Here is a 27,680-nt window from a genome sequence, read left to right on the forward strand (position 1 = left end):
TCAGGGCAGCTGACGAGTGCTCATACAGTATTTATTTATGAATCAGTCTCACCTTTTAATGCACCAATTGAAACAAAAGGAAATCGGTATTAAATATGTATTTCATTAATTCAGGTCTGATTATCACATAAGTTTTTAACTACAGACAAATTTATATTCACATATATTACCCACTACCAGAGTCTGAGGCTTATCTATATATAAACAATGAAACTTGGAACATATGCATGCATATCATGGGTAATTTGAAGAGTTCAAAGTAAAGAATGCTTCAGAGATTTACTACCTAATGAAGGTTAGTCTGTAATACAGAAAGTTTTAGGAGCAAAACTTTTACTTTTCAGAAAGAGATACTGTTTCAGATTGGACTTTAGAGAGGCCAAGTAGCAAATTTGTTCCGGGTTAGTGTTTCAGCAAAAGAAGATCCCTGCAAAGTCAAAGTTAACTGTATTAAAAGTTACACAGATCCAAGAACGTGCTTGTAATTCATATATAAAACAAAACAATGCAAGATCTGATTTTCAATGATCTTAATACATTTCAAAGTCCATTGCTGAATCCATCCATTCCTCCCTGTGCTGGGTTAGGGCTGACAGTGGGGTTTGGCTCCCCTGCAGGCAGGCAGGCAGCTCTAGGCCGGGATGCGGGTGGCAGCCTCCTCCTCGGCGTCGGCCCTGTTGGCGTTGATCTCCGCCAGCGTCCGCCCGAAGCGCGTCCACTCGTCCCCGCGGGGAACGGCGATTTGCTGTGACACACACAGTGTTACTGAAACCTCCTGAGAAACACAGCTCAGCTCTGCTCAATGGCACAGCACTTCCATCGTGTTCACAAGAGGCTCCCATTCCAGAGAAGCTTACCTTTATTCCAGTCTAAGCATCAAAAGCTCTAACTAATAAAGAAGCAGAATTTGAGACTTCTGCACTTCTGAAGTATAAAATCACGTTATTATAAGCTTGTGCTATGTGTCTCCACCTGAGAGACTGCCTTCAAAGGGAATGCTAATGCTATATCCTCATGCCATCCATTAGCCCTGTACTACTGCAGTACACATACTTGCAAGAGCAGCCCCTTTCCTGTAAGAACAAAATCAAGGCTCCTCCACGGCAAAATTTTTGTTTGTTACTTCTCAAGCGAGGATCAGAATTCATATGTGCCACAGTTACATAGAAGATAAAATTTTTATTAAAAACCACCGTTTTTTATTTCACCAGCCTTACAGTAAAGCTTTTTCTTTTTGACTGGATGACAGCATGCTAAAAAGTTACGCTAGAACACCTTAAATAAAACACTGCTAGGAAATATTAATTCAAAAATACAAATTAAACTTAATTATTCTTCCTCTAATGACAGGAGAAAAAAATGCAAGGCAAGCTGCTAAATAAAGAAACACAAGTGTTTGCAATATATTTTGCACAATGCATGACATACATACCTCTCCCACGTCATATATAACTATTTGTCCCTCTGAATCTCCTACAGCAATCTCTCTCCCAGAATGTGTCCATCTCACTCGGTTCAGAGCAGGATTGCCCTCCACGGTGATGCTTGCAGTGGGCACCTGCACCAATTTAAAACACATTGCTAAAAATTCATCAGATATCCATAAGCGAAAGATAACAGAACACACCTGGGGCATCCGTGCTGCAGCAAAAGAAGTGCCCAACACTTCAACTGGTGCATGGAATGCAGATCAAAGACACTGTTCACAGTACAAACACCTCAGTGGCCTTAAGCTATCACCAGTGCCATGACCAAAATGTCCCTTGGCCAAAGTACAAACATCTGCTATCAAAAGGCACATCTGCACTCTTCTTGTGGGACAGGAGGCCCAGACACACTTTCAGGCAGTGACGAGGCACCCTGGGATCTCAGGAAGGTGATGACACAGGCCAGGGTTGAGAGCAGCTGTTTTGGCAGGTCAAGCCCTGTCCAAAAGGCTAGAGCAGGTAATTCCAATGTAAAGCCACAGGCTGGCATATAGTCCTACAACTGTCTTCTATATGTAGCTTTCAGATAGTGAAATTTAAATACTAAGTATCTGTCAGGTTTCTCCTCTGATCTTCCTCCAGCAAATACTGGAAAAGGTTGCCACTATAATGAAGTTTGTAAGCCACACCAGAAAAGCAAACACTCAATTCACTAAGTTAGGAACAAGTATTACTGTGGCAATAGGAACAGCAGTGGTGTGTGGTAACATGTTTGTTCACACTGTTGAGCTGTAGGCTGACAAGGCCTCAGGGTGGGAGGTCTATAATCACTTTCACAACATGGATCAGTGTCACACCAACAGATGCTTTGCTCTCTTGTTATAGGTAAAACAATTTAATTACTGCTGTTATTCATTAAGAGGAGTAATTTGTAACCCTGTAATCAAAGAATGCTATCTACGATACAGAAACTACTGGAACTACAGAATATTTTAAAATAACAACAAAAAAACAAGCTGTGGAAAAAAACCCCACAAACTATGGTAAACACCCAACTTTTTAAGAGTACAAACAATTTTCCAGCTGCATTTGACAGCTAACCTGACTTCTCACCTCAGTATCATTGTTGAGATTCCACAGGTCAAGCCTGCCCATCCCATCCACACAGGCAAACAAGGCAGGGTGAGTTGGAGACCACATCACATCATAAACATAATCAGAATTGTCTTCAAAGGAGTAGAGAGGTTTGTTATTCTGAAATGAAGCAAAGAGAACAATGTGATACCCAGACCCTACATTTCAAAATTATAAAACTAAAAGGTAAGGCAAAATACAGAACTTCAACAGCATTACCAGCAATAAGTAAAAAGTGATTTGCATTTTGACTTTCTTTAAAAAAATGCCACTGCAAAAATCAGCCAAAACCTAAAGCTTTTTATTATTAAATGCATGCTTTTTTCCCAAAGCATGCAGCCAGTTTTCTGGCTGCTACTATAAAACAATCAATAGCAAGCCAATTATAAATTGTAAATTTAATGATTTAAGAATCTTGTAAATCAAGCCAATGATAATTCAGTGACTATTATACAGAGATTTTAACTCTGCTTCCTCTGCTTTGCATTCCTAAGGGCATCAGACTAACAGAGAAAGAAGTAATTCTGACAATGGAAATGACAGATATTTAATTTCTGACCTCATCAAGTTTAATTGACATTAGTTTTGGTGCTGTCCCTTATTCCTCAAAAAAAATTGTAGCAAAACATTTGCCTTATGAATATATGATATAATTGACTTTTTAACATGATTTACATTTGATTACATTGTAATCATTGTTGATAACAAAGGCAAAAGTTGAAAAGAATGGATCAGAAATACACAAATGATGTTCAAGCTGAAAGCGAAGTTTTATGCTGTTAATCTTAGTTCTGCTCATCAGCTGTCTCCTCTTTGCAGGACTGCAGCTAAGAACCTCAGAACTTCACACAATTTGACTTCAGGTTTGTGAACTTCCTTAAGTAGCTGACATTATAGCACCACCTTGTGTCAAGGGCTATGAAGAAAACCACTGAACTATCTAAGTTACCTTCGTTGTCCAAAGCTTTACTGTCCAGTCAAAAGAAGAGGTGACAAAAAGATGTGAGAAGTCTACAGGTCCAACTGCTGCATGGCAGTTGATACCTGTGATTGGTCCCTGGTGTCCTTCAAACATCTCACTGATTCCAGCTTTGCTGTTTCAGAATATACAACCAAGGTTAATTGATTTGGAAACCAAACATTTGCAGACAGAGATAGCACTGAAATGCAATTTAAATACAGCCACAAGAAGATTTTGCTGCCTTGCATGGATGTTACCTCACTGCCAAAGCCTTCACCACAACGGGATCACAGAAGACCAGGCTTGAAAACAGACCTTAAGTTCAACATGTATTTTCTACTAACTGTAAGTGCCAAAATATATCCTCAGGACAGGAGACTCATTCAGGTACCAGTCCACACATTTAACTATGTTGTCCTCCAAGCAGTAGCTACAACTTCAATTCATCCAAAGAATAAAGTCCAGACTCAGGAATAAGCATGAAACTCCCATTAAATTAAGAGAAGTTGCATACACTCTAAGGGCTCGAGCTTCAGACACAAACCAGTAACAATATATCCCTAATATCCTCCTATCGAGGGTGATAAAAAAGGAGGGAAACAGATGGGAAGGATGTTACACAAAAGTGATACAATTTGGGGTATTTTGGAACCAAAAAAGCTGTGCAGCAAGGTGATGTGTATTTGAGATGAAACCTGGACACTCAATTGTATTTAAGAAAGCAATTGATAAGATACAGTCAGACAATTTCAAAATAGATTGAACAGCAGGAGAACAGCCAGCCAATTTAAGATCTGTGTGTGATGTTACTGTACAATTATCTACAAAACTGATAGGAAGTTTGGAATGTTCTGCTACAATTCAAATGAATAAAACCACAGTGACCTAGGCTGTCCTCATCAACAAAAAACAACTCATAACACCAATTCAATATTCCAATCATATCTGTTTTTAATGAAGCTCTTACTCAGGAAAAAGTGCACTGGAATTCAAACAGATACTATGAACTCCTTCAGTGGATAGGAGAAAGTATAAACTTAAAAAAATGTTGACTGTAAAGCATGCAGGAACTCATCCTTTCACTATTTTTATTTCCTTTGAATAATTAAAGTTTGTATTCACCTGCCATGACGGCATGCAGTGTACACTGAGCCTTCTTCACTGCCAACAACAAAGTTGTTGACATCTCCAATAGGGAAAGACATGCAGGTAACAGCCACAGCCTTGGACTGTTTGTGAACCAGCTCCATGCTATCCTGTAGTGAAAATATCAGCAACTTACTTCATAAAAAGAAATATTAACACCTACAAAATATTTTAGATTTCACAGTAGAAGGCTTTTTATTTTACTCAGATAGATTGGGCAGGAATAAGGAACTTTGCTTAATACATTTAATACATTTGTGTTCACCACTAACACAAGTACACCAAAACGATACTAAAAAGAAACAACAGAAAATATTTGATTCCACAGGTGGGGAAGTATTTTATCAAATATCAAGCTACCTGTGTTGGGAAAGTGTTGATTAAAGTTTATTAGATCAACTGAATTTTTAGTAAAATATTAATCTAGAATAGACACACACACACATATATATATATAAAAAGTTATCTTACCTGTGGTTGGGAAAGCATATCCAAACTCCAAGAGCATATTTTTCCATCAGTTGAGATACTAATCAAATTATGAGCATTCTGGGTCCCAACAACATTTACACAGTACACTGGGTGCTAAGAAACAAAATATTATCAGAAAAGAATTTAGAAGTACTACCCAGTTCTGGTATAATTATTGTACAATATAATTAATATATGACTTCACCATTTAACAAAGCACAAAAGATTGCTCCCAATCAAAAGTACAAACGATACTCCCCTATAAAACTGATACTTGTTTTTTCTTGTGCTCTGATTTTTATGAATAGCCTGGTTCCTAAGTGTCAAAATATGGACACAAACATTTAAGCATTGCCAATCAAGTGCACTGGACAGAATTTCCTAGACATAGACATGAAACACTTCTCAGGAGGGCACAGTCCTTGAAGACATTTCAGCCCCTACCGTGTGAGCAGCAGCTGACAGTGGCGTTCTCTGCACTGGGGTTCTCTTATTGCTGCGATTATCCCACAGCACGATCTGGCCCGAGTATGTGCCACCAACCACCAGATTGGGATGGAATTTTGCAAATGTAGCTGACATCACTGCAGACTGAAAGGAAGAAAAACAAACAACAAAATACATGAACGATCAACCAGTGACACTATGTCTAAAACTGAAGAAAATGAGGCCAAATATCAGAACAACTTCTTTGCCTAAATTTATTCAGTACAGTATTTTACTGCCCAATCACTTAAGGATTCACCCACCCTTTGTAACCCCTCAATAGTCTTTTTGTTTCAATTTATAATTATAAAATTATAAAAGTTTTCCTCCTGTTTTCTTTCATGTGCATACATCTGTATTCCTCCTAGCACAGTTTATTAGCAAAGGAAGGCCTGGGAACACACAAGATTTTAATAATGTTTTGCCACCTTCGGTAGTCATTACTTCTTAGAGAATGTAGAAATACATTTTGATATAGTACAGTTACTTTTGCAATCTGGGCTTTGACAGTAATGTGACAATGAGGTTAAATTTTGCTTCAACTCTGTAATTTTCCAAAATGATAGGAAAAATGTGGATATCCTGGGCTTGGCATAATGAAAGAGATTTGCATGTTTTTATCTTTCAGAAAACTACTAGAAAACCTCCATCTTTTTCTTGATATATATGTTTCTAGTTTTCATCCTTGTTCCATTTCCTCAGGCTGTCTTCACTTTATTCAGCAACCTAAGCTGTAGTATACAATCCCACTCAAGCCCCTTACATACAAACCTTTGTGCTTCAACCATTAGACAAGAAAGTTTTCCTGTTTTTTTTAAACAAAAAAAGAAAAGGAGTTCTCAAACAAGATTGAATTCTGAATGATGTCAGAAATTCTAGAACAGAATAGCATTTCTCAACTGAAGTGTCTAGCTATGAACATCTATTGGCAAGTAAATGTGGTTAAAGTGAATGCCAGCCCAATGAAATTATTATATTGACAAACATAAGGAAGGTACTTGTCCAAATTCATCAACACAAAATTCCTCCTAAGACAGAATCATACCTGGCAGTGAAAGACATACTCTGGGGTAGTTTTCTTGTACTTCATATTCCATACAAGGGCCACCCCATCAGGCTCGTGAGGCGCATCCTCGTTGTTGTTGTAAGAGGCTACAAGTAATTCTGGATACTGCAGGGTAAGTGAAAAAGACTCAAAGTAAGCAAGATGACTGGCTGATGGTCCAGATAATCCTAGAATCTTTGTTTTCTTTTGCCAAAATAGGGTTAAAAACCACCTTGCATTATAAAGGCGCGAAGAACTGTCAGTGAAAACCCCAATTGTTGCTAATTTAGCTCCAACATCAGCATTAACATACACACAGTTTTATTCCTGCATTATAACTTTCTTTTAACATAACTTTTAAGAGAGCCTTCTTTTTAGCAAAGCTGAGTTACCTCTACCAAGCAGTCCATAAACCAAAACCAACTTTCTTCACAATCCAAATCTTTTGCTACCTCTCACAAAAGATTAACAGCTGTCTACTTTTTGCAAACCATGGAGCACATCAGGAACACCTTTAGAAATACAGCCTGTACCAACTGTGCTTTTATGGGAATCAAATGCACAGAACTACAACAATTTACAAAGTCAACAATTGACTTTAAGCATTGTTTTTTACCTGAGATGACCAGTCCAGACAACTGACAACACGATGCTTTGACCAACGTTCATCAAAAAACTGCCTATTTAAGGACAGTTTTGCTCCTGCTTGAATCTCTCTATAAAGACAATTAGGAGATATTGATCTTAGATCACTTTTTCAATTAAGAGTATTGGAAATTAACAGAAAATTATTTAACATTCACATTACCCTTCTTTGTCCTCTAAGTCTCTTCCACTATAGTCAAAGAAAATGTTGATTTGCTCAGAAAGGGCTCTTTCAACAATCCTTGTGGAGTGGTCAAAAAAACTTAAAAATTCTTCAGAATGCAAAATTTGTTGCTTTTCCTCCTCTGTGAGTTCATGAGGGGCAGCTGAAAAAAATTTATACAGACATTTTCTGGACTGCACCCTTTCACCAATTCTTTTCAAGAAAGAAAAACAGTATCATTGTTTTTAATAATTTTTGTATTTTATGTTTTGCTGGCTAATTAGTATTTAGCAACAAAATTAATTTTAAATTAATAGAACAAAAAGTTTAAAAATGTATTGATGACTTTCTTTATAGCACTCAGAATGTCATGAGAGGAACTGTACCTTCTTCCTCCTCCTCTTTTTTCAATGTTTTTTCTTCTTCAGGTTCAACTAATGGTTTTGGTGCAACCACATCATCTTCCTCCTCCTCATCTAAGGAGAAACATTATGGTAAGACCATCAGTGTTTCTAAAGGGGAACAGTAATATTCTATATGAATCTCAAATAAGCTGATGTAAAATGGTATCATGTAGCTTAATATGGTTGCATTTCTAAAATGTAATGCCAAGGATAACACTATCACAAACCAAAATATCATTGGAACACTGTCTCCACCTGGGTATCAGTTGCACTGAGTTATGTAGTTGCATAAACTGAAATAAGAAACGCAGGAAATTGTGAAGAATCCAAAGTGGCAATCTGTCTTACAGGCAGTTGTGATTCCACACAGAACCATGCAGTGGATGTGTGTTCTGTGTACCACACTGACACATTAATGCTGTGGAATAAAGAAAAATCAAATGTCTAAAATAGTCTACAGAGCAGCTGCTTACTTATGATCTGAAAGCATCAGTCTAATGGGTCTGCACATGGCATGAAGATGGCTTACATTAGCTTTCAGGTTGCTATTCTGAGAGGCAAATTTTGCTAAAGATAATAGCAGAGAGATTACATTTTTTCTGTCATTCTAGATGCAAGTCTCATTATCTGTATCATGTTTGGCAATGAAAACTTTACAGGAAAATGTGTTTTCCCTAATTGCAATGAATAACATAAAATGTTAATGTTCAGGAATACTGACAAGGCTTACATCACTTTCTGCATTTCTACATTTTATTCTTTGAATATTGTAAGCCAGAAAATACCTTTAAATTACTTAGAATTGTGGGATATGCTGGCTTTTCTTCATCCACTTTCTAGAATAAGCTTCTGAAAAGACTTGTTTTTATTGGTTAAACAGCTACGTCATCTGCTTATAAGGAATGGCAGCAGGAAGCTGCTGCATGCCTCATCACAAGTAATGAGACAGTATTCAACAGGGACTAGGCTTGTTTGTTACAGCCATCTTCCTGACCCATGTTCAAAGTTATCTATCTAACACAAAAAGTAAAAAAAAAAAAACAGAATCCACATGCATGCACACAAAAAGAGTAAAAAAAAAATGGGTGGTCAAGGGATGGGAACCAGCTGCCAAGCCATGGTCCCAGCAGCCAGGCCAGCTGACTAGATAGCAACAACCAGATGGTACTGCAAGGATTGTCTCTCTGCTATGAGGTGGCAATGGGATGGCACAACATTTTTCTGCCTGACTGCTTCCAATCATGTCTTTTCCCAATGGCAAGCCTGTGCAATTACCAGCACTCCAGGAGGTCTACAGACAAGCCTTTACCCTGCAAACAAAATACAGCTTGTAGGCCATACCAGCTGCCAAACCACACACATAGTGATAGGTTTAAAGAGGGCTGAAAATCTTTCTAACTCCATAGTATAGGCAATAAAAATATAACTGTACCTGCAGGAAAGAAAGCTTTAAATGACACTGTATAATGCACACAATAATACAAACTCCAACTTAATCAAAATGATAATGACGTATGCCAATCCTACATTACTTGAAATTGAGCGATTTTTATGTTCTGACAAGTTTACAGAACTAGGATAAATGGCATGAATGATTTCAATATATGCTCATACTTTTGAACCAAATGGTGAAGGTTAAAATCTTTCCTTTCAAGGGCCTCAATCAGCCACAAAGGAAAACAGTAATCACTGTCTTTTCAGCCAGCCCAACCGCATTTGTCAGCCCTTTCTCCGTCAATGCAGCCAGAGCAATCAACCTGCCAAACATTCAGAATGGAAAAACAATCTGAAAATACAGGGTATAATGCACCTGCCAGTGAAAATGGCCATTTCAAGAAAAGCTAGTGATCTCAGTGACCCTGCTGAGGAGGCGGTGGTGCAAAGGGGAAAGAACCCGTAAAAGAATTCTTAGTGATCTCCACTCTCTTGCACATTGACACTTCCTTACAAAGCATGCCAATTACAGCTTTTGTGATACTTAAAAAAAATGAAAGCTTTTTTGGGCAAAATAATCACGCAAAGAAACAGAAAGACACTGCTCCTTTTTCGATGGATTCGCACGCACAGTGGATTCGGAACGCGAAAACTGTCTAACTTGTGGCCATTTTAAACAAGGGAACTCTTCATGTCAAATAACTACAGGTGTGAACAATGATTAATTTAAAAATGCAGTATGAGCTAACACACATGACGTTGAGAACAACACATATAGGATCATGTATTCAAATTATGGTCACTTGGATCAAAATCCCCCTCTTTTTTGCCCTGCCAATCAATCTTGCAGAATTAAACGATGCCTTCAAATTTAGAAATTTGGTTTTGGGTCACCCTGTATACATTATTTTAGCTTTGAAAGTCCCAAATTAGAAATTTCAGCCCAACCCCCCATTAGTCATACTACACTGATTCTAAGTACCATTTTCAGTGACAGGAGTCAAATTCTTGTCAAATGTAGATGGTCAACCCCTTAGTGCTATATGACCTTCTAATCTACATATTTTATTCAAAAGATCATATAGTTGATTGCTCCTGCCTTTTAATGTTTGAAATGTTTGAAACATAAATGGCATATATTATACAGAGCTCTAAATTCCTTCATAGTACTTTCACTGCATACAGCCAGCTGATACTACTGCATTTAATGCAGGATACAGCATTTATTTTAATATTCTCAAAGTATATTTCATATTCTCAAAGTTCACTTCTGAAAGTGAACATGTCATCTCACTGATTTATCTGTAACTGCATAAATCTAAAACCTTCTCTTTGAAGAAGAATCACACAGAAACTTTCTTATTAAGGGATCTGGAGGAAAAAAACCCAAAATTAAAAAAAATTCCCCACATATACAAGTTCTTGACCTCATTATCCAAAACTAGAATGCTTTCTATTCCAAACCCAGGAAGCTTTTTCACAGTTCACAAAAGGCACCATCATTAAGGTTATGGACCAAAAAAAAAGAGATAGGAAAAGTAATTAAAACAAACATTTCTTGTCTCTCCTTCATCTTGAATTTATTTAATAGCAGGCCAGACACCAGAATTTGCAAGGAATTAGCATAACAATAATACACTACCCAGAAAACACTGAAACACTGGGCATACTATTTCTGAAAAACTTCCAGTCTACTAAGTCAAGAACCCATGAAACTGTCACGCACTGTATTTATCTCAAGTCAGCTACCTAAATTTGAAACCTCAAGGGCACTCCATAACTGCATCCACCTTATTCATTACTGACTGTATCTACTGGCATTTTAAGCCACTTCAATTGTCAGTGTACCAAATAAGATTTCAGATTAAAAAAAGGCTGCAAAGACTTGGAAAAGTCACAGGGCCTCGAAGACAGGAAATGGGACTCTATGTCACATCAACATAGCAATGAATATTCATTATAATATGCTAAGGAATTAACTCCATGTTGTTTCTGACAGGCAATCAGGGGATCTAAAGTTACAAACTGAGCAGTAAAGTAGCTGCTATTTTTATACAATCTTTAATAGAAACAAATGTCTTGCCAATGAATGCTAAAAACAGATTTAATGAACCACTGAATTTTTACTTTGAGTTAACATCAAAATTGTGATGTATTTTGGCAAGACAGAAAGAAAAGCAGTGCTTTGCTAGCAATGACACTGTAGAGTGTGGTTGCAGTTGTCTCAGTAATCTGTTGCTGTAGAGTAGGTTAATCAAAGTTAAATCACCTGTGAAATGGGTGGCTTTTGTTAAGCTGAATGTCTTCACATCAAGTTTTCCTATCTGTATTTCTGTACATTTAGGGCATGTACTAGCTAATACAAAATCACAGAATATTCTGAGTTGGAAGGGACCCACAAGGACCATACAGGAATATACAATGGTCCATTATTTCTTTGAAAAATATTAAAATTAAAATATTGTACCAGCATCCAAGAAGCAAATCCTATACATCATATTTTTGTTACTCTGCTTAATATTTTAATTCTGTGTCCTGGAGATGTGAGCAGACAATTAGTCTTCAAAGAGTAGAGTTAATGCACTAATACTGTCTGCAGCCAGCTGTGATTGCACATGCACAGTATTGTACAGCAGCACTAAGCAGCAAATACCCAGTTAGTCCTGGAAAGCCTTAATTGTGACAGCTGAACAAAATCATATTCCCCTATACACCCATCTTTATTTGGATGAATTGATTTCTAGGAGAGACCCCAATTTTATTGTTTTCTAATATATAAGAATCAATTTCCCTAAGGCAGTTTCTCAAATACTTTGAGGTCATAATAAATCGACATTTTAGTACTGCAATAAAATAATGGAAGTTGTGAGAACTGTTAGAACACTAAATGCCTTCATCTCCTAAGGAAGCTGCCACATTTCAAAATTAATTAAACTGTTATGTGAAGCCAAACCAGGCATTTCCAAATGCCTAGTTTTATTTGAGGACATGAAGTCTCTCCTATTTAACTCACTTGGTATGTGTTGCCCCAAATATTTCCAGAACTAAAACTGGTTTACTTCTACTTCCTATCTGTCTCACCAGACAGACTGGCTGCAGTTGGAATGTTTCTTAATTTAGCTTACAATGTAACCTCACAACCACTGCAGCACACAGAACTGAAAAAAAGAGAACTATTTAGTTTGGTGTTTTGCTGTGGGTTTGTTGGTTTTATTTTATGTGCTGTCCTCCCCCACCAAATCAGGTCTTTGCACAAGTGGACCTAAACAAGTAGAATGACAGCAGAGCATATCTAATAAAAAATTGCTTCTGTTCTCCTTTTTCAAAACGACATCTCCAACAGCACTTTAAAATCTCAATATATTATGAGGGGTCCAGTTTACTTCAGTTTATAAGAAGCTATGAACACTGAGCTAACCCAGCTCAGATGGAAATTGCTGCTGGATAAGGAAGCTACTGCAGGTGTAAGTTCAGTTGCAAGCTCCACTTTCAAGTGTACTTCCCAGGGCTATTTTTGTTCACAGTATATGCACCCAGATAAGTTCTTCTCACTCAGACTGTGAGAAGAAATAAGAATCAATAAGATATATTTTACAGAATTTAAATTTATCTAATTGAACCCTGTAAATTCAGCATATTGCTTTTGCCAATTGTTTAAACAGTTTAAATTTTTTTTTACCAAGAGAAATATCCTACCTAGTAACTCCTTTTTTCTATGTAGCAAGAATTATTCTTTCTTTTTAAACCTATGTCAATGATATCTTTCAGATATCATTGTCAAATGGGAACATAGACCTTTGTTATTAATGTATTCAGGTGGTCTTAAGATAAACCTTAAAAAGATCTTCAACACTGAAATGATGAAAAGACACCTGTGAATTTTGTGAAGCATTTGAAATAAATATATTTCTAAAAATTATGATGGCCCTCAAGAAATCAGTATTTGTAAGGTGGAATGGATCAGGAGACAATGCATGCATTGAGACCACTTTCTGGTAAATGCAGAAATAGAGATGACCACTGTTCCACTCCACTACAGCAAACCTCAACTACAGCCCATCTACTGTGAAACTCAGATCATACAATCCCAAGCAATTTCTACTGTCAGCAGGCAGCAGAAGTAGAACTCTTCAAGTATCTAAACTGTGACCTAAGTCTTCAGATTCCATGAACCTGACAGAGGGGAGGAAAACAAACCTGAGGGATTAGAGAAAGGAAATGTTGAGGGCATGGGAGAAATGAAAGCAGGAAAACCCCAAACACCTACCTGTGCAGGGATACAGATAAAATGAAGAATAGAAAAGACACATAGTTAAGAGAAAAATCATATCCTCTGGCTCACATAATAACCAAGTTTGAAAGATATATTCTTGCATAAACACCCAAAAGTTCACATACCAAAGAGCAGGAAAATGCAAAATTATGAATGTAGAACTAGGTCCTAAAATTGCTAACATAGACACATACTCAAAGTCAGTCATATTAAACAACCAAGGGATTTTGTTGTAGAACTACACACAAACTAATCAAGGTCAAGACTAATACTTTCATTTGCAGACAAATTCAAGTGTTTCAGCACTGAAAGGCAAATCTGCTAGCCAACCATATTTTCTTCAGAAAAAATTTATTTTTTGAAAAGCAAACAAGTCATGACTGAAAACAAGCCTGTGTTCAATTGCTGAAAACAGACACTGCCTAAGTTATAAATAAATTAATTCCTTTTTTTAAACTCAAAGTACAAGCTTCAGGTGTAAAAATTTAAATTCTTAAGAAGTAGAGGGGTTAATTCCTAAGTTTGTTGTACGATACACAGCCTTCAATAAATTCATAGAATGTTAGGGGTTGGAAGATGATCTTTAAAGATGATCTAATTCCAACCCCCAGCCTTCCCCTACATCAGACTGCCTCATCTAACCTGGCCTTGAACACATGCAGGGATGGGGCAACCACAGCTTTTCTGGGCAACCTGTTCCAGTGCCTCACCACCCACAAAGCAAAGAATTTCCTCCTGATATTTAATCTAATCCCTTCCAGTTGAAAGCCATTTCCCCTTGTCCAGTCGCCACAGGCCCTTGGGTGAGGTCCCCCTCCAGAGAAGGATGCAGCACCCCAGGAGCAGAGGAGAGGGGCAGGGTCACCTCCCTGGATCTGCTGGCCATGCTGCTGAAGATGCAGCCCAGGATATGTTTGGCTTTCTTTTGGGACACTTCTTGAGCTTCTCCAGGTCCCTCTGGGTGCCATCCCAGCCTTCAGGCATGTCAACCACCCCACTGAGCTTGGTGTCACCTGCAGGTGTGCTGAGGGTGCACTCAATCCCTCTGTATGTCAGTGATGAAGATCATAAATAGCACTGGTCCCCATATGGACCCTCAGGGACACCACTTGTCCCTGATGAACACCAGGACTCTGAGCTGTTGACCTCTGGATGCAACCATTCAACCAATTCCTTATCCTAACATCCACCCATCAAATCCATCTTTGTCCAATTTAGAGAGAAGGATGCTGGGGGGATCATGTCAAAGGCCTTAGAGAAATCCAAACAGACCCTGCACACTTCTCTTGTCCTCTGATGTAGTCACTCCATGGTAGAAGGCCGAAAGGTTGGTCAGGCAGAGTTACCCTTGTTAAAGCCATGCCAGTTGCCTCAAATCACCTCCCTGTCCTCCATCTGCCAAGTTACATGTGGATCCTTAAACACCATAAATGCAAAATATATCCCATTTATTTATCTGCTGTCAGCTAATTAAGTAACTTGGTGCTTAATCTGAATATATAGTAGGAGTGTGAAAATACCACATATTAGTAGCAAGAGTGATGTTAAGAGAGATGCAGAACAACAGTAAAAGCTAAGCAAAACCTACAAAACTTTAGTAATAGAATTCATATAAATTATCTCACAAATCAACCTTCATTTACCTTATTAAGTTTCCAGATCACAAGTGCTAGTTCTAATTCAGCCAGTCATCATTATTATATTACAAAAAAACTAAAAATAACTTAATAGTAATAAATTAACCGTTCACCTTCCTTGGGCTGAGTCATGACAGGTGTTTGTGTCTCCTTCGTATAGGTAACAATTTCTCGAGGAGGAAAGTCAACTTGTGTAATTTTGGCCATTCCAAGTTTAACAGGTCCACGTCTAAAAATCAGAAAAAACCAATTTTATTATTTCACATTTTGCTTAGAATAATACCCAAGTCAATAAGTCACAGCACTGCTTAATCAAACTTAAATCCAGGGGAAACTGTGAACAAGTCACACGATTATGACAACTGTTTTATCATTATTATTTAAAATCAGCAACTATTTATACATCTGTGGCAAAAAGGAAGATGTGCACATATAAATATCTGGACATTAGGATATAATTTAAAACTTTTGCTCTTTGTGCTTGACCAGAATAGTGCCACATATATGATACATCTCTATTATCAGGGGTACAGATCTACTCCCAAGTCATGCTTGTACAGCAACAGTTCTAGGATTATAAAGCTTGAAAACCAACTTAGTTATACTGAAGGAAAAAGCATTTCGTAGTCTTTTAACTTCGCTGCCCTTTTTTGTCCACCTCTAAGATACTATCTAGAATGCAGAACTGCCAGGCTGACCTGGAGCTCAGACTGACAAATAATTTAACCATAATACATCATATCAGAGCACAATAGTGAAAACCTCTGAGCTTTCTGACTTTAATGAAGGTAGATATAGCTAGCATCATACAACACAATATATATTCCAAAACCTGCACAACCTTAATTCAGGCATTGTTCCTTCTGTAAAACCTAATTGCAGTATGTACTGTAATAATACTGCAATGGCCCAACAATTCACCTATATCAGATTTAGTTTCTTTTTATCCACTCCTCTCCCAAGATAAAAGCAGAAGAGTAACTCCTTTTGAAAGGTTTTGGTGGGCAGAATCATAATTCTCAGCACACAATACAGGTTTTAGTTAGTGCTTATAATGAACTACAGCTTTTATAAACATATTTGTAAGAAGACTGTTTTTAAATACAGTCATGCTAACCTTTTTATTTTAAATAAATGACTTCTTAAAGTTTATATTTTCTCAAAGAAAGACTCAAAGAAATCACAACTTGTGTTTATTGGAAATAAGCATCTAATGTATATTAAATTATATTGCAAGCAAACCGTGCTAACTCTAGGGACAGCGAATTTCTATTAATTACAAAACAGTTTCTTAACAACAACAACAACAACTATAAGTCTTAAAGAAAAAAATGCTCATACTTATTATTCATAAGCACATGAAAGAGGGAATAGAAGAAATCTATGCAATACCCCAGATCGGAATCAGAGTGGAGCTGAAGAACTGATGGATCAGTATCCCAGTGCAGCGTCCTGGTAGCCCAGGTTGAACAATCATGCAGCATTAGCAAAAAAGGCCAGAGATTAGTGAAGCAAATATACACTATGAAATTCTAGAGTTACAGCAAGCTTATAGTTATTTTATTGTTCACAAGAAACAAGGTAATGCAACATCAGTTAAGGGAAATTCAGCAAACATTCAGTGCAATAACACATGCAGTAAATACAAAAGTTAAGAAGCAAACAGAATTCAGAGCTATTAGCAAAGAATTAAATTATTTTAAAGGTTGAAAATTAAAGGTCTGCAAACAAATGTTGCCTTAATGAAAGGCAAATATAAGTAATTTAAATACTGATAAGAACCATTAAAAACTTGAAATTCCTTTCAAAATATGTTCAGATTTCTTCAAGTTATATGAAGACAGATTTGTTACAATAACATAAACTTGCCCAGAGCAGTAAATATGTGGAGGAAACAGTCATATTGGTAAAGGAAATGAATCAACACATAAGCCTTTTGGTAGTGGGGCAAAAAAAGCATTTCCACTGGGATAAAGAACTGCTAGAGTTTCCAAGATGTGACATTGCAGTAATTATGGGTTAAGCACTGCCTTGGGCTTGCAAGTGTCATCTGAGTTAGAGCCAACTCCATCTAAGACACTTAAAATCTCTTATAAATTTTGGGCTTTATATTAATAATATGTTTCAAAGTCACGTGGAAAAACAAACAGAATGGATCCATTTCAAGTTGTACTAGAAGAAATAGTAAGGGGGAAATCAATATTCCCTCCACCGTCATTTCTAGCCTTCATCCCTTCTTCAGAAATTTTCATCTAGTCTACTGGCTATCAGGCTTAGGCAGAATTTTAGAAACACACTTGTAAGAGATTAGCAGATTAACCTACATGTGTTATCTGCATTTGTAAAAATAATGTTTCTGAATAAAAAAAAAGAATATGCACTATTTTACTATGATAAGTCAATAAAAGACCATTTTACATTTTTATCCCATACATGCTAATTATTAACTATTAACTAGGTGCAGAATTTCTAAAGTTAAAGTTGACCTGAAAAATATACACACAATGCCATAAAAGCTCATAAATATGGGTGTGCCATGCACGACCTTGTTCTAGTGCAAAGTGTGCATTAGGACTATTAATCATAACTTAATTAGGAATTAAAAATCCACCATCTTCATATATAGCCAGTCAACTGCATCCACAGCAACAGCTTAATATCCAAATCTCCAAAACCTTTTCATATCTTTTGTACATTAGAGAACCCATTCTTTTGTGCATTAGAGAACCCATCGTTTTAGCCTGAAGTTAATTACTTTGAGCATACTTATTCATTAGATCTCTGCTGTCTATCTTGACCAAAGAGATTTAAGCTTAAGGGTTTAATTTGGTCCCTGAGACTTGAAGCTGGGTATTGCTTATATGTTGTAGAACCACAAACAAAACCAAACCACCATCCCGACGTTCATGTTGCAAAGAATACCTTAGCTTCAGATACAGATGCTGCATCACCACAATACCTGTCCAATATTTTCTCAACTTTTTCAATCATGTTTGAGGGGAACTTGGGGAAAAGGCTATAAACATAAAATGCTCCAACTTCTGCACCTCTTTAACATCTAGCCCTTAATGAGGTAGTTTTCCTGCTTTCAAAGCATTATTTTCATTTTCCTACTTCAGTGGGACCAGGGACTGTCCTTTAAAATAGTTGAAGCTAACAAGTAGTACAGGAAATACTCTTTTAAATAAAGGTAACATTCTAAGATAAAATTTACCTCTTCTATATGTACCAAAATAATGCAAAATACTGTTTGTTTTCAGTTTGTTTTGCCTTCAGTCAAATGAATTTATCTACAAACTTCAGTGAACAAATTTCCCATTCCTCCACATATGTCCAGATTTCTCTGTATTCAGGCACGTTCCTAACAATTCCTATATATCTAAAAATATTTTCTGTTTTTAAACTAATTCTATGAAGCATTCATCAGCCTAAAAGTAAACCAGCTGTATTCTTTTTGAGTGTTGGACTTGCATTCTTGACTGAGGAAAAAAAAGAAAGAACCAGAATCAAACTAGGAAACAGGACTCTTTACTAATGAAAATTAAGCAAGACAGATGGAAGCAACAGCAGGAGCACAGGCTGAGTGCTGCTCTACTACTTACTGAAAGAGTTACTGACAAGATTCAGCATCATCGAGGAGGTGATGAGATATATTTATAATATATCTCATATTGGTAGGAGTCACCTATGAAATGCCACGTGTAACACCAAGGGATATCATTGAGTCCAACTTTCATGTTCAAAATGTATGAACTTGTACTAATAAACCAGGATGTAGACACCCATTTACTGGGGCAAGGGAAGAACCCACTGGTGGGAGAACAAACAAAGGGATTCCAACAGGGACTCCATAATGCCTTCAATTTAGCTGTATATTCATACCTCCATGCTTTAAAGATCACAATCCTGGGACAGATTTAAAGTTTGAAAATGCATGAAGCTTTTGGGACTCAGGATATGGGTTTTCTCAAGGCTTAATAAGAAAACTCCTGCATACAACAGTGCATTACTATGTTTGAGAACACACAGAGTGCAGTGCATGGATGAGGTGGAAATAAATGCAGTATACAATGTGCCATTCCATTCCAGGTATGTGGCCTATGCATATGGTTTCATACTGAATTTAAATTAGGTGTGAATGGAAAGAAAATATTTTCTTTTAAAAAGTCATCATCAAATACTTCTTGTTTTTTTTTCTTCTAGTGAACATAAACACATATATAAATATATTTTTAAAGACAATTTAATAAGCAATAAACAACAATTTAAAATAATTAAAATTCGTTTGTCACTCAATTAAGGAACAATTATATTGGTTAATTAACATAACAGGCAAACAAGATCATACCTGAGCACTCTTAACAAAAAGTCTGATATATTCTGTTTCAACTGAGCGATTTCTACTTAGAAACAGGCACCATGAAACCTTTGTTCAGGTCATTAGTCTCTTGAATATTTTCAGATTAAGATGTATATAGTTATTCATGCATAATCCACATGCACACAAGATGTTACTGCAGTCTTTTTATAAGATGTTTCAAAGCAGTCTAACCTTTGACTCCTTTTCCAAAATGGCAACAGTAACTGATAACTGCAGTTACTGTGCTTTAACTAAACTTCCTCCACAGTGCATACTTACTAAATTTCAAGTACATGAACTTCACTTGCTGAGAATATCTTACCAATATTAATAGGCAGCTACTGCTCTTATTTGCAGACTGTGCATGGGAAACAGTAGAAATACCTTTTGGAAGTGGTGTTTTCCTGCATTATCACCCATATATCACCACTTGAAATATTTAACAGAAATATTTATCTGATTCTTCTTTAAAGCAGCATGTCTCAAACCACTCAAAGAACTGGACAAAAAAATGTAATAAGTATTGGCACTGAAAAAAGGTCAAAACAACAATGGCTGTACAAAGATGGAGTTATGTTTTGACAAAATAAAAGACTGCAAGTGCTGTAACTGTGCTACACAGATGAAGTAAAATAAAGAGAAATATGGTTCTGAGTAAGGGAAAAATAAAATCAGAAGTAATGCAAAGTTTGCAGACAGCACCTCTTATCAGATTAATGAGGTGTGGGAAAAAGTAAATAGCCTATCATCCATACCCATCCTCCTTTATAAGAAGCTGAGAAGAATGCAGAAGTTACAGTTTTTGAGTTTGTTATTGTCCCAGTACATTCATTTAACTTCAAACTTGCAAGTTTAAACAACTCCACATGAATGCTGGCAACTTCAAATCAGGAAGTATAGTTGCATTTCAAATTTTAAAGTAAAATATTTGTGCAAAACAGTAACTTCTGACAGATTCAACACTGTAACCTCATTTTATTATAATAAAATAATTAACCTTGATTTCTTTTAAAGCTTAATTACTCAGAGCCCAGGTATTGAGCACAGGAACAGGGCAAGGAAAGTGACATACCTGGATCCAACAGCACCATCCCCCGAGTCCTGGCTGCCAGCCTCGCTGGGCGTACTCACGGATTTGGAGGACGGAGAAGTAGGAGGAGGGACTAAATAGTGAAACAGACAGGTATCCGCTGTTACTACCCGCAGAGGAGGCACAGCTTAGGATGTTTGCAAATTAATTAAAAATGAAGGATTAAAAAAAAGTGATGGCAAACGAAAAAAAAACATGGATGAAAATGAACAGTAGAAAGAGAGGGGAAAAGACAATGTTAACAATTCATGCTGGATTTTCATGCAATTGTTTGGTGTTTATGCATCTGGAGCGTACAAAAAGACATGGAAGGGAAGACATTTAAGAGAAAATGAATTGAAAAAAATATTTTTAAACTGAACTTCTGACAAATGATGACACTGATTTTCAAAGGGTAATTTCCACTGACTCATGTTACTTAAATATAGAAAAAATAGTTGTTAATACAGCTCTGACATTAGTTTTTCTTAAAGATTAGACAATGAATATGTTTAACTGGCAATGTTATTTCAAAACATATAATCACCAAACTGTGGACCAAAAAAGTGGCTGTGTCATACAGCATCCTGTTATTTTTGTTCTAGGTTGAATCAAATCAACATAAATCTTGTGTATTACAACATTTCTAGTATTAGGTCTTGAGAATGACTTTTTTTGCTGGACAGTATGCAGTCTAGTACCACTGTATTTAAACTTCTTAAGTGTCAGTCCATTTCCTGCTAGTAGATGAAGACTGCACTTACCATTTGAAAAGTAATACTCTTTCTGGAAGTGATATATAGTGAATGACATCATGCAATCTGATACAAAGCTACTTTGGTATTTCTTTCAACTTTTCTTTTTAGAAATGGTCATTTTTAATGAAACTTAGGGTTTAAACACAAGAATCAAGGGTGTTTTGAAGGTATTTATATGCTTCCTTTTTCAGCAGTATGTAAACCATTCACTACTTAGCAACCCTTAAAAACCCTTTAATCAACTGAACACAAATTTTTTAAACTGCCGCCTACTCTGTCAAGAGTTAAGAGAGAACTCTGAATTTAGGTCTGCAAGGTTTCTACAGAATTTTTAGAAATCACAAGTATATTGTGAATTCTAAAGAAGTTTTCTACCCCATCTCATAACAGAGACATGGTTCTGATTGACAAAAATTCTCCCTTAATTTTACCAAAGTAACAGTGAATTCTTCAATTTATTAAAAATTTCATTCCTCCTAGGGGAGAGACCTTTTCTATAGGTCTTGAGTTGTTTTTCATAAATTCATACATACACACATTTAGACTTTGTACTTATACAACCGGGGGCATGTGAGAATATATAAATTCTTAACGCATGCTCGCCAGGTGAATCTAGAGCCAAGGAGCTGCCCCAGGCCTTGGCTTTGCCATCTGTGCGCATTTTCAGGACGTGGCGAGGTCGCGGGGCCAGTGCTGGTGCTGCAGCGCTCTCTTGTGGGGAAAGAGATTCCCGGGAACCCCTGCCCAAAACTGAGCCGACTCCCACCGAAGGACCAACAGTCTTACGAAAAGACCTGATGGAATTTCACCTATCCCACAGGATTAAACTGTAAAATCTTTTTGAAAATAATTCTGGTTCACTAACTTAAGGCTTCTTATATAGTAAGTATGGGAGATATCAAAACATACTAACACTGATACAGTCCCTTCTCCTGTAACAGAGTGCTCTCTCTCTAGCAGTTAACAGCACAGCAAGTGCCTTAGGAATTAACACAATTTTCTAGGAAAGAATCTAATGTCAAGCAACCCCCCTCCACTGACAGTGTGAGCACGAGGTACCTCAGCTGCACACCAAGCAGCTCAGCCACGAGTCAGCATCACCTCAGGCACACAATCACTGCACTTGCCAGTCAGCAGAAAAGCAGCTTGAGCCTTTGGCATGCTAACTGCAGGCAAGCGGGACATTGAAACTCGATTAAGGATCAACATCAGACCTGGTTATCTCGAAAAGAGACAGACTGAATTCCCTGTGTACACTGAAGGGTGTGATTAAGTAGCAGCTCAGTGGAATTAAACACAACATGCAGGGGTGTGCCCCACTCTCGCATGTCAGCACCTCTGAGTTGTTCATGAACACCTACTCTAAGCATACACATTAACCTGCTTTGAGGACTGGCTATTCTGTGGCTTTCAGATTCTCTGCCAGATGTGAAAAAAAATCAACAACCACATACATTCCTACAAAAATTTAATCAACTGCCTTGGCACACTATATGCAAGGGAACTGTTCAACTATCAGTCTTGCAAAGAAAATCTGTAGCTGGTCAGAACTGATTTCTTGAACAGCTGCACACTGGTGCTAACACAGCCAAATGGAGTCTCTCAACTACTAAAACATTTGAATTACCAAAAATGACTGCTGGGGCTGATGGAATCTGAGCAGCTATAATGCTGTTCACTTCTGAACACTTGAGGATTACACAAAAGCAATTATGAAAATATAATCGCAGATATATGTGTAAGAAATTATTACTATTTTATTTACAAACCCAATTGAACAGAGCCCCAAGAAGCCAAACTGATAAGCTTTAAACTGCTTTGATTTCAGAATTGGAGACAAAAAGCAGAGTTGCATTATCATGTTCCTTGCTTTCATCTTCCATAGGGATGTGCCTAAGTAAAGGCAAAAAGCAAGAACCAATATGCAACCACATCCAAGAGCTGCACAGATACCAATCATCACTCTTGGAAGCTAATTTTTATACTTAATGTTTTTATTCCTCCATCAAAGTCAGTCAGGTATTTGAGATAAGAAAAACTAGGGTGTGAAAGATGAGGAAAAGAAAAAAGCCAACTCCATACAAAAATATCAGCATTAAAATTTGGCATTGTGGAAAAGAGTAAGGAAAAAAATACAGGAGAATAATGAGCATGAAAAATAGGAGGGGATAAGAAAATGCATACATGATATTTTAACTAATATACTTCAAATAATCCACTAAGTGTAAATGACGTTATTTTATAAAATAATGTTATGTAATGTGTACTGAGGCATACCATTTGACATTTATAACAGATCATGAAGGACAAAAGAGTATAAAACCCAGACATGTATAACCCCTGAAAAAGTGGCCAGAGAATTATTGTTAGTTATAGAAATACCTCAATCCTAACAAAAAAAAAAACAAACAAAAAAACCCCAACCAAACAAAAAAAAACCCCACCACCACAAAAAACCCAAACCAAAACAAAAAACAACACAAAGCCCCAAAAAACACTTCACCCCCCCCCCCCAAAAAAGACTAAAAAAATCTCCCAAGCATTTATTTCAAACAAACAGTAACATTCCTACCAACAGGAGACTCAGATGTCAACCCCATGCTCTGAAGCAAAGCTTCCGCTTCTCTTCTCTTCTTTTCAAGATCAGATTCTTCTTGTACTGGAAGAACTTCTTTCTTCTGGTCAGTCTAAAAATTATTTAATAAATAAATTACAGTCTATAACCTTTCATTTATTTTGAGACCCCACAGGGTTTTTTAATACTGAAACGTATTAACTCTATTAGATATTCAATTTCAATGATTCTGATTGTTCTTTTCTGCAGATAAAGTAAACAGACAGGAATAATGTTCCAAAGCTTTGGTACTGTCTTTAAAGGACATATATAAACACACAAAAAGGGTCTGTGTATTTGCCAAAATGATTAACACTTTATAAGATTAAGAGTAGCTTTTTTCACACTAATCCTAAGCACTGTAAAATGCAAATAATGACAAAACCATCCTGTACCTGGGTGTAAAAGTATTTTAGAGATAGTCATGTGGTTCCTATTTTAAAATTACAAGAACTGTGTCAAAGAAAAGTAGTTTTCTTTGTGTTATCTGCTAGATATAAAAAAATACACCCCCACCCTCTTTGATTTAGAAATAGTGCAAGTTCTATTGCAAAAGATGCCAGACACTCTGTATCTTTCTACTCTTAGTTAGCTGCTTTTTAAAAAAGCAATTCTGGCAATACACTGCTACAAGGTCATTAGGACATAATTTGAGCTATTTCTTTCTCCTTTCTGTCTGAATCATGTGGTTGGCAGCTGCCCAGTCTTCAGTCATATGCTGATTTAGAACACCAACTAGATCATAACCAAAACACAGAAAAGTAATGAAAAAAGTACCCAAAACATACCAGTAGAAGTTTCTTTCATGAGATACAATTTACATTCAGGAGAAACAGTAATCTATCCCTGATTATCATGTACTGAGCAGTGAGAAATCCAGAAGACTGTAACAAACTAAATGTAACACACAAGCACCATATACATCCTGAGTATTGCTCATTTTAAAATTCAGCCTATAGATAGGCTATGTTCTTCTTCAGCAGAAGAACATAGCACATTGTTTGTACAATGACAATACTGACAGATAATTCCTACACACATCCTCAGAACTGTATTTCAGAAATGAGTTCTTTAGATTAGACCTATCACAACTCATTAAGCAGAGCTTTCATGCAACGGATCACAGTGATTTGATTAATGATGTCACATGCAGAGATAGTTCTAGAAATCTGAACTTTATGCTAGCGTAAGATACTAAGTTTAATTTTTTTTTCTTAATCCAGTTTATCATACAGACAGTTGAAAAGAAAAGAGTAGGTGCTTACATTATTAGAAAATGAAAGTGCTACATTTATATTTGCACCAACCATTAAACAGACACTCCCTGAACAGGACACAGAAAATGGTAGATTATGTGAACGTAGTCTTAAACTTCAGGCAATTAACATATGCAAATCAAAGTGAAAATTATTTCTTACTTCTTTCTTCTTTCTTTCTTCCTCCTTTCTCTTCTTCTCCTCTCTGATTTGAGCTAATCGTTGTTTCTTGCGCTCCAACTCCGCCTTCAGCTCACTTTTGTCAGACATGGCTGCAACACTGAGCAACAGAAATCATGTCACTGTTTGGCTTTTATTTGGGTGGCTTTTTTTGGTAGTCTTTGTTTGTTTGTTTACATTTTTTCAATATAGCAGCTTTTCTTTCCAGAGGCTATCCTCAAAGAAATTACCCTAGCTTACCAAAACCAGCTTACCAGAAGCCTGAGTCAACAATAACTGAAAAAACCCACATTCCTACTTCTATTTGACTTTCACTTAACACATTCTCAATACTAAAGTGATTGACTTAAAACAAACAGATAGAACCATGACATGATGACAGCATCCATTTCTAAGGTAGGTCTGATGCTCTTTGAAGGAACTACTTTGAAAAAACCTTAGGCACTGATGTGACTATTTGATCTTGCCATAAGATTTTTGCAGCTACAAAACCACCTGCAAGACTGAAAACAGCAAGAAAAGCAGCAAGACAATATTTCTCTATCATTTTTCACTTCAACAGCTAAATATTGGCATGCTATAACTTAACAGGATGCAAGATATATATCCTTCCACAGAGCATTATATGATTCAAAGTAAAGATTTATTAAAACATTTAGTAGGATTACTACAAATGATAAGGCATGTAAGTACAAATGTGTGGTCAAAGAAAACTGTAAAACACATGCATTATAACTTTTTTTTCAAAACTGTTAGCCTACTAATAAATTGGTGGATTGTTTAAGGACAAAAATGCTACAAAAAGTTTTCTATGTAACTAACGCAAATACAAACAAGGTCAACAATGAAAGGTGAAAAACCCTGTAAGTTTAGAACTTCGTAAAGACTTCGAACACAGGTAAGAGAAACTGTGAATGTGCTAGGTGAAGAAGAACTTAATTTTACTGTTTTTAAGCAAAGTCAAGTCAGCAAAGAAAATGCACAAGTAGTCCTATAACAAATTAGATGACTATAAATGCTTTTACAGTAAGATTGACAATAAGGATACAAGATTAGGCGTTAGTAATGTGACTGTGTGCTAGTTCAAAATAAAGAATGCTTGCAAGTGTTTGCATAGCACAGGTAAGCACAGAAAGGGATGCAAAATGTTGCAAGCCTCATACGCCTAACCCCACATCCTAGTACTACGTATACCGGAGGCAGTGCGTGTATTCCTTCATGTCGTCTGTTAGCACTAAGGTGCTAATAAATAAATAACACACTGTCAGCATTTTCCAATGGCATTCCCGTGTCCCTTTAAAGCAGCAGCAGGAAAGCGCGTTGTCACACCATGGATCGCCGCCCGTGCAGTGCCGGCAGCACAAACCGAGCGGAGCCGAGGGGAGGGGGGGGAGCCCAGCCCATCCCGCCTGGAGACGACCGCGGTGCGCACCTGGTGCCGCCAGCACCAAAGTCCTCACCCAAACCCCAGCCCGGCAGCCCGGACAGGGTCGCCCCACGCCCCGCGGCCCGGGAGAAGGCGGCACTCCCGGCCTCTGCCGCCCAGCGAGCCGGGCCGCCCCCGGCCCCACCCGGCTGCCACAGCCTTCGCTGCACAGGGCGAGGCCGAAGGAAGGCGCGTTCCCACCGGGCGGCGGCAGCGCTGCCCCCGGCTCGGCCCCCGCGCACCTGCCCGCGGCTCCTGCCCTGCGCCCGCTGCCCTCGGCCCCGCGCCCCTTCCGCCGCCGCACAAAGGCGCCGACAGCTGGCAGGCGGCTGCCGACGGCACACGCCGAGGGTCAAACCAGCTCCGAAGGCGTTGCGGAATGCGCGGAAACCTGCGTAAACTGCGGAAGGACACTGAGATCTGTGCAGTGAAACACCCAATACCCCACTCGTCCACACCGTCAGGGCCGGCAATCGGAAAGGAATTAACACGGAGAACGAGCGCGAAGCGACGCAGTAACAGGGCCGTTCCCGAGGCCCGGCGCCACACCCCTCTGGCGGGGCGCTGGCTGGCGAAATCGCTTAGAGAACAACGACACCCGGCATGCAGCGCGCACCGCTGGGAGGCTCTCGTCGGCGATGCTCCCCGGGCGTGGCCGCGGCGCTGCCGCGCGTTGCATGATGGGAGTTGTAGTCTTCCGGAGTGGGGACACGCTAGCACCCTGCACTCGGCGTCCGCAGGTCGCGGGGAGCGAGCGCCACCGCCTGCCGTGGAGTGCGTGCGCGCATGCG

At 37.9% G+C, this 27,680-nt stretch overlaps 1 protein-coding gene across 4 annotated transcripts; it reads right to left on the bottom strand.

Annotated features, from left to right (window-relative positions):
* DYNC1I2 (dynein cytoplasmic 1 intermediate chain 2) lies at positions 1-27,526 on the bottom strand. Of its 4 annotated transcripts, none has more exons than XM_059475556.1 (17): positions 27,348-27,526; positions 25,446-25,563; positions 23,986-24,100; positions 20,659-20,749; positions 16,619-16,678; positions 15,340-15,455; positions 7,865-7,954; positions 7,479-7,641; positions 7,287-7,386; positions 6,671-6,796; positions 5,584-5,730; positions 5,140-5,253; positions 4,645-4,778; positions 3,511-3,655; positions 2,541-2,681; positions 1,433-1,558; positions 1-745 (listed from the first exon to the last, which is right to left on the bottom strand). In XM_059475556.1, exons 2-17 carry the CDS (start codon positions 25,551-25,553, stop codon positions 632-634), a joined length of 1,890 nt encoding a protein of 629 aa, XP_059331539.1. In that variant the 5' UTR covers positions 25,554-25,563; positions 27,348-27,526; the 3' UTR covers positions 1-631. The 4 variants fall into 4 exon arrangements, with proteins under 4 accessions (XP_059331539.1, XP_059331540.1, XP_059331538.1 ...); XM_059475557.1 differs by having other exon boundaries at positions 27,333-27,386; XM_059475555.1 differs by having other exon boundaries at positions 27,132-27,356.
* Between the last annotated feature and the right edge of the window lie 154 nt (positions 27,527-27,680).

The sequence above is a fragment of the Ammospiza nelsoni genome, chromosome 7, assembly GCF_027579445.1.
Source record: "Ammospiza nelsoni isolate bAmmNel1 chromosome 7, bAmmNel1.pri, whole genome shotgun sequence".
NCBI classification, from domain to species: Eukaryota; Metazoa; Chordata; class Aves; order Passeriformes; family Passerellidae; genus Ammospiza; species Ammospiza nelsoni.

Bases quoted from the DNA above. Each gene is read 5' to 3' on its own strand.
- DYNC1I2 (XM_059475556.1), bottom strand. From the start codon at position 25,553: ATGTCTGACAAAAGTGAGCTGAAGGCGGAGTTGGAGCGCAAGAAACAA. The intron at 20,750-23,985 runs GTAGGAATGTTA...TTCACTATTTAG, and splicing joins GACATCTGAGTCTCCTGTTG to TCCCTCCTCCTACTTCTCCG. The intron at 4,779-5,139 runs GTAAGATAACTT...TTTTCACTACAG, and splicing joins ATATGCTTTCCCAACCACAG to GATAGCATGGAGCTGGTTCA.